The sequence below is a fragment of the Panthera uncia genome (assembly GCF_023721935.1).
Source record: "Panthera uncia isolate 11264 chromosome C1 unlocalized genomic scaffold, Puncia_PCG_1.0 HiC_scaffold_4, whole genome shotgun sequence".
Taxonomy (NCBI): Eukaryota; Metazoa; Chordata; class Mammalia; order Carnivora; family Felidae; genus Panthera; species Panthera uncia.
Genome location: NW_026057585.1, coordinates 10,365,129 through 10,372,656, shown reverse-complemented (window position 1 = coordinate 10,372,656; position 7,528 = coordinate 10,365,129). Strand labels below are relative to the sequence as shown.

Below are 7,528 nucleotides of genomic sequence, written 5' to 3'. Positions count from 1 at the left end.
CCAAGACTCCGCCCTGCCTGCCCGGGAGTCCTGCCTTTGCAGACCGGGGGCCAGCCTGGCAAGCAACTTGGGAGAGATGGGACTCTCGGCTCACAGCCAAGGCAGGGACCAGGAGAGAAAGACAGGAAGCTGCCACACACATGTTGGAGCCTGTGGCCTTTATTCATGTCCCCCCACCAAGAAGAGCCAGAGTCTAGGCCCCAGTCCAAAGCAGAACCGTCAGGGGCCCGGGGCTCTGGGTTACACCCTCCAAGTCCCCTACCCCAGACACTCCCGTGAGCCAGAAGTATATAAAGTGCTGGTGTGTGATGATCTTATGGGGAAGGCTGAAGGGATCAAGAGCCCCACCCCTGGACCAAGGCAGCAGGAGGAGGAACTCTGCTCTTGGAAGGGCAGGGAATTGCCCTAGGTTCCAGAGTATAGGGAGGGAGGGCCGGGCCGGGCCGCCACCACCACCACCACCACCACCACCACCACCACCACCACCACGGGGTTGCTGGAGGGGGGCTGGCAAAATTCAGAAATTCAGATGCAGTCCTGGGCTGGGAGGAACTGAAAAGGGAGCCTTCGGCAAGGAGCCCTAAGAGGATGGGGCCAGGAGGTGGGCAGCTCTGCAACCCTATGAAGGGAGGGGGGGGGAACAGGGGAGGCCTTGGGGTCTCAGAGAATGGGACAACCCCTCCGGCGCTTATTCTTGCGAACCTGGAGGCCAGCCCGAGTGGCCATCTCAAATACCTCCCTCACCCCCTCCTTGGTCTTGGCCGAGCACTCGAGGTAGCCAAAGGCACTGATCCGGTTTGCCATGTCCCGGCCCTCCTCAGATCGCACGGGCTCCTGGGAAGACAGAAGTCGAGAGGTTAAAGGAAGCTGGTGGCTAAGTGCACCTCTCCCCACTTTAGCCATGAGTGTAGTGACTAGGACAAATGTATCTTCCAGCCCCAGCCACCCTGGGCAGTTTCTGGGCCAGGACCCAAGACTCTTAATGTTTACATCAGATGTCTCCATCAGCCCTATATCCCATGACACACCCTTCTCTGGCCTCAGCATCCAGCACCTCCTAACCAGTCTCCTGCCCATTCTCGCTTTTTTCCAATAAGTGCCCTACGGCTGCTAAAATTTTTCTAACGCACAGACGTGACCATATCTGCCCCCCGGTTGAAAGTTTTGCCATAACTATCCTTGTAGGAGAGTCCATATTCTTTATCCTGGCCTCTGGCTAGAGAGCCACCTACCAGGTAAACCAGCTCCCTCACTCTGGGCCTTCCGGCCATGCGGGCCCACTGGCATTGGAGTCAGCCCATACCTCAAGCAAAAGATCTATTATAAGAAGCTGCCTCTGAAGACAGGGATGTTCCTCTTCTTAATAGCCCCAACCCCCAAAGAATGGAAGCAAATAAAACGCCAAGTGACCCTGGACAAGTCACTGCATTCTCTGACAATTTCATCAGGTATGGTAGCGGAGAGCAAGAGCCCTTCTGGTTCTTCCTCGCCAGGGAGTAGGAGGTGGGCCTCCACTGCCTCACTGGGAAGTCCACTGGAGAGAAGACCCTAAGGAGGTCATCTGTCCCTGGGGCTCCAGGCCTGGCAGCCCCACCCACCTGCTTCATCTTGGCCAGCTCTCTCCTCGTATGCTCATCTTGCCTCAGGTCCTTCTTGTTCCCCACTAGGATGATGGGCACATTGGGGCAGAAGTGCTTCACCTCCGGGGTCCACTTCTCAGGAATGTTTTCTGCACAGACATGTCCCGACAGGTGTTGGTGCCTCCACTTAGGCTAGAAAGCTCACCCCAGGGTCCCCTTCTTTCCCCCCAGCAGTGTTAGAGGCTCTTCAGCACAACAGTCCCTTTCACAGCTCAAAGCCCCTCTGCCCCCACAGTACACCCTTGGAGCCCTCCCCAGGGCCAGAGTCACCACAGTGCAGGAGGCTGACAGGGCCCTGTCACAAGCCCCCTGGCCTCGGCCTCTGATGGTGGCTGACAGGAGCTGAGGTGAGAGCTACCTCCGGTTGGCTGACTCAAAGGGGTTCTCAGTACCTTTTCTCCGACGCCCTCACCCCCACCTCACCCAGGCTGTCGGGGCTGTCGATGGAGAAGCACATGAGGATGACGTCAGTGTCCGGGTAGGAGAGAGGCCGCAGGCGATCGTAGTCTTCCTGCCCGGCCGTGTCCCACAGAGCCAGCTCCACCTGATGCATAGGCCCAGTGAGTAGCTGGCCTGAGGGCCCCAGTTACACCCCTCCCCTGCCACCCAGAGGTCCTCTTCTGAAACCACTGGTCCTTGTGGCTCACTCAACATTTACTGAGCACTTGCTACATGCCAGGGACAGCGCTAATCACCATCACACAATGTAAATAAGGTGAGGTCTTAGAAATCCTGAGACACGGGTGCTTGATCTCTTTGTAGTTTATGAGCTCCCTCGTGAGCACCGCTATCTGATTTAAGTGACAAAAGCCTTTGAAGGAGGCCTGACCACTATCCCCACTTTGCCATCAAAGGAGCTTAAGCTCAGAGGCAAAAGGACTGGGCCTGGGTTATAGAGCCAGGGCGTAGAGAAGAAGGAGGTGTATCTAGATTTCCTAAAACTAAAGTTTCACTTAAACTTGTACTGGCTCCAGCAGGGAGAGTGGAGCAGGGACATGGGTGGTGAGGCAGGACATCCAAGGTCCAAAGGGAGGGGGCGGGGTTCCCAGGGGGAGACGGGGAAGGTTCTTGGCCTTTACCTGCTTGCCGTCCACCTCTATGTCTGCGATGTAGTTCTCAAAGACAGTGGGGACGTAGACCTCTGGGAACTGGTCCTTGCTGAAGACGATGAGGAGGCAGGTCTTCCCACAGGCCCCATCTCCGACAATCACCAGCTTCTTTCTGATTGCAGCCATGGCTGGGGCTGGCAGGGAAGAGGCAGTGAGAATGTAGGGAAAAGCCAATATATCCAAAAACACTTCGCTGGGGCCCCCCAAGACCTGGAAACCAAGGCTTCCAGCAAAGAGAGGGAAGGGAGGGATAGGGGCTTGCCCAGGCACATTCTTGCCGAGAACCAATCGTTCAGTCAACTGAGCTTGAAATTCCTAATCTGAGGGTCAGGGACAGGTCTCCCTAGACAGATTAGAATACAGAAGTGGGAGGTGGAAGAATCAGGGAGCCAGAAAACAGGAGTTCTGATCTAATCCACCAACTGTAGGACCCTAGACACTTAAGAGGGGGGATCAGGGACATGTCTGGAAGGGCCAACTTTTATCTGCTATACATATCAGGGCTTCAAGTCAGACTTTGTTACCAGGATTCTGATACTTCTAAAGTTTAATAATCGCTAGGGTCCAATCAAGAACACATTGTCCCTCACTCAGGACAAGTCCTGCCTGCCCAGTCACAAATGAGGCATCCTCTCCAAGTCCACAGGCTAGTAGAACCAGCTACGAGGTGGCAGGTGGATAAGGGAAGCTATGCTGAGCATTTCCACAAAAATCATCTCCTTCAGTTCCCAGAAGCCTGCAAGATCGATGGTGTGCTTCCCATTTTGCCAAACTAGGAAACAGGCTCTGTGAGGTTATAACGTGTGTTCAGAGCTGTGGCAGGGATGGCACTCAAAGCAGGGCTGTGTGACTCGAGACTCTGTTAGAGCCTTTTCTACGTATTACTCCAGAGATGGGAAAGAGAGCAGAGAGAAGGAAACCCAGAGGGCAGTGGCAGCGGCCAACCGGCTTCCCTGGCCCACCCCATCCCAGTCCCTAAAGCCAGCCCCGAGTCACACAAAGAAGGCTCAGTCCCGGCAGTGCCCACAGCCCACATTCGGGCAGTCTGCCTTCCTCCCCCCTTCCTTCTGGGCCTGGCAGCAACACTGGGTCACTCAGCCCCAGGCAGGGGACAATGACCACACTGTAGGGAGCCACACATCCACCACAGCAGAGTGACTGAGAATAATCCACTAGGGAATCACCTCCACCCACCCCGCGGACCAGCCCCTTCCTCTCCTCTGTCCAGCTCACCCCAAGGCCCTGCCCACCCCTCCCTGTGACTCAGGGCGAGGAGTCAGCTTCCCGAGGTTTCCATATGTCCCCAGCCCCTAACACACAAGAGCAAGCATCTGCACAGTTCATCACACCTACCCAGCCTCCCTGCCCCTGAGCTGAGCCTCACTTCCTCCCTCCCTGGGGAGAGGAGCTGACCTCCAGCCGGCTGAGGTTCCCAGGCCTCCAGCCTTGGAGGAAGAGAGGGCGGGCTCTGAGAGCTGAGAGGCGGTCGAGGCTGTAGGGAAGGGGGAGGGGGCTAGAGCCTGAGCTGGGAGGAGCTCCCAAAAAAAGAGCTGAACAAGGACCAGTCCCAGCACCAGCCAGGCAAGGAGTAGTTAAGAGAGAAGGGGATGGTAACCTGATCTCTGCCCCAGACCTGGCTTTTTCTCTCCGTCCCACATCCTGTCAAACTGGGCTGAACTCTTGTACTCCCCACATACCACCACCTCACAGCCTGGCTTTGGTCTGCCTTTTAGGAAAGCGAATTCTCCAAGCCCAAAGCTAGTTCTCTTCAACAGTAGGATCCTGGGTGGCCTCCCGCTCCTACACACACACACACACACACACACACACACACACACAAGTACAAAACTGGGATGAGAGGAAGTGGATATGAGTCAGAGAGAATTTATAGGAGTTCAGAGGATACAGCCACACTCTCCCCACCACAAAAGGGGCTCTCTCTCTGATACCCCAAGACAGGCAAGAAGGCATTCACCCTGCCAGCCGATCTCCTCCAAAACTGGAAACCACCTTCAAAAAGGGGGTTCCCCGGAAATTCTGCCCAGGTGATCAGCTCCCCCCACCCACTCCCACTGGTTCCATTGGTCCAGCTGTGTGAAAAACAAAACAAAACAAAACAAAACAGGCTGGGGTAGCCCCGCCTGGGATGGGCAGTGTTGATGAAAGACAGTCACCACCAGGGTGAGTACCAGTTGTTTAGGTGTGAGGATGCCACTACCTGCCTGCAGCAGGACAGTTTAGATGACACCCCATGGTGGGAGCCACAGGCCAGAACTCAGGGGCAAGGGCATGCATTAAGTACCCTGAAGCCCCCAGCTCAATTAGAAGACTTTCCCTTCAGGCTCTCAGTTGGGCAAGAAGGGCAGCTGGCCTAGGCCAAGCCAGGACACCAGGCCCAAGGCCAGCATGGCAAGGACAACAGCTCCCTATTAGAGGCAGCCCCAGAAGAACTGCCCCGCTGACCCTAAGATGGGCAACCAAACACCACACAGAGGCTGTAATGGAGCCTGAAGCTCCTGGAGCCTTCCCTGAGACCAGACATCCCGCCCTCTCCTCAATCATTCTCTAGACTTCCAGAGCAACCAGAGGTAGGCTGTACAAAGCGGATCAGCTCTAAGGTCTAGGAAAGGAATCAGATACCACCTCAACTTTAAAACCAGAAGTAAGAACAGGACGCAGCCTTGCATCCTCCCAGCCCAAAGCCCCAGGATAATCCTGGGTTGGGGAGTATAAGGGAGGGGTCTGGAAGGGAGGAGATTCTTACTTACACAAAAAGGAGCTGGATGCTTCCCAATCTCCCCTACCTCCCGCCCCAGGCACACTCCAGGAAGCTTCTGGGGAGGTGTCCAGACCTCTCCGAGCAGTGGCAGCCCCCACTGGCCACACCACGCCCCTATTCCCGCCATTCCACCGGCCTGGCCTGGGGGAATTCCCACCTCCACCCGGATTTGTGCCCGGACCCACACCCCACCCCAGGTCCACATCGGGCCGCCCAGCTTGGGAGCTACAGCGTCTGGAATTGGGCTCCCTCGCGGAGACCCAAGTTGCCTCCTGGCTTCTCGCCCGGCGGGGCAGGTTCCGGGAAGCCGGGAGGGGAAAGGCAGGGACCCAGGCTCGGACACAGGAGCCGAGAGGCCCTGAGGGGCAGTTCCCGGAACAGGGGGGGTGGGGAGGAGCCCTCGCTGCAGCCCAGGGAGGGGCCGAGAGGGCCCGACCCCCGCACAGCCCAGACGCCGCGTCCCGAGGGAAGGAGGGCGGCCCGCGCTCTGTCCAAAGCCCCCTCCCCGGCCGGCGCCCGGAGCTCCGGCCCAGAGGAGGGGAGCGAAAGTGCTCTCCCGGGGTCGAGTTCCCGGGACGCCCCGCCACCCTAGCCCCCGGCCCGGGTACCTTCCGCTCCGCTGCCTCCAGCTGCGCGGCCAATGCGGGAGGCTGAGACTGACCCGGGGGGCCCCGCCCCGCCCTCCTTCAGCGCAGCGGCGGGGAGGGGCGGACCCGGCTGGGGGAGGGACCGGCCGGGGGCGGCCCTTGGCTCTGCCCGCCCACCGCCCAGCCGGGGGCCACAGCTGCTGGCCCCCGCCGCTGGCCGGGGATCGAGGGTGGGATGCCGGGCGGGTTGGGGAGTGGGCGGCGGGTGGGCCCCCTCGAGGACTCAGTCTCTGCTCCGCCTTCCAGCCCCCGGGGGTGGACCGGCGTCGGGAAAGTTGCGAGGCACTCGGGGTGGGGTCGGAAAGGGCCGCTGCTGCCCTCCCGTGGCCAACCGGCCACCGGCGCCTACACGCCCCGGGACCTCGCGGGAGGGGGGCTGCGGAAGACGCCCGCCCTCCTCTCGTAAAATCCTGCGGAGTAAGTACCGCTCAACATCACGCCCCAACCTTGAGGACCTTTCACATCCTTTGAGACCCAGGTCACCTTTCCACTTCACAATGCCCGTCCTTCCCCCAGCCTGGAGTTTCCATGAGTCCAATTACTGTGGACCCCTCAAAGGGCGCTCCTTGAAACCTTTTCTGATCCCCAGCTGGGAAGTCAGCTTCCATCCCCAATGCGTTATTTCGGTGCCGCTAGGGACACTGCCCCGGTCCATTATGTCGCCTTGGGTATTTACCTGCACGGGTATCTCTTTTCCTGTTGAAGTGGCTGAGAAGGTTGGAAGGTGAGGAAGCCTACCAATATATTTCATTAGCTTGTGACCTATACGCTATATAGCTCGGCCCTTTTAATACTCATCATGGATCTTTGGGTTAAGTATACCCATCTCCGTTTGCCTGTAAGGATATTGAGGCTCAGAGAAGTGGCTTGCCCAAATTTTTGCTATTAGTATGTACCTGAGAATTCAGACAGGCCTGTCTGGCTCCCGAGTTGGTGCTCTCTCCCTGCTGTCCTTTATGCTCTCCCCACCCCCCATCCCTCACCACTGCCTAGCACACTGCCTGGCACACAACAGGTTTTCAAGACATAATCGCTGAATGAATGTCAGCAATCACGCAGATTTTAAAGATCTGAAGTGCAACCCACACATTTGATAAATGAGTAAACTGAGGTCCAGAGAAGTTTGGTCCCCAGACCTCTTAACTGGTTCAGTAAACACGCTGTGTGTGAATGGAGACCTATGTGCTCAGTTCAAATTGATTTCTGTCTTCAAAGAACTTACAGTCTAAATTTGGAATACATACAACTTAAAGATAGCAAGTTATTGAGCCCTTATTACATGCACCTGGGTCTACATAAACACATGGACTACTTTAGTCTTACAATTCTAGAAGGTAGCACTGCTATCTCCAT

The 7,528-nt window shown here is 57.2% G+C and overlaps 1 protein-coding gene across 4 annotated transcripts; it reads right to left on the bottom strand.

Moving 5' to 3' along the window:
- Positions 1-137: 137 nt before the first annotated feature.
- Positions 138-6,244, bottom strand: RHOC (ras homolog family member C). 4 transcript variants are annotated; one of them, XM_049616556.1, is made up of 5 exons: positions 6,137-6,244; positions 2,720-2,883; positions 2,064-2,184; positions 1,599-1,729; positions 138-834 (listed from the first exon to the last, which is right to left on the bottom strand). In XM_049616556.1, the coding sequence occupies exons 2-5, from the start codon at positions 2,873-2,875 to the stop codon at positions 661-663; spliced, it is 582 nt and encodes a 193-aa protein (XP_049472513.1). In that variant the 5' UTR covers positions 2,876-2,883; positions 6,137-6,244; the 3' UTR covers positions 138-660. The 4 variants fall into 4 exon arrangements, with proteins under 4 accessions (XP_049472513.1, XP_049472517.1, XP_049472516.1 ...); XM_049616560.1 differs by lacking the exon at positions 6,137-6,244 and adding an exon at positions 5,518-5,538; XM_049616559.1 differs by lacking the exon at positions 6,137-6,244 and adding an exon at positions 4,163-4,184.
- Positions 6,245-7,528: the final 1,284 nt, after the last annotated feature.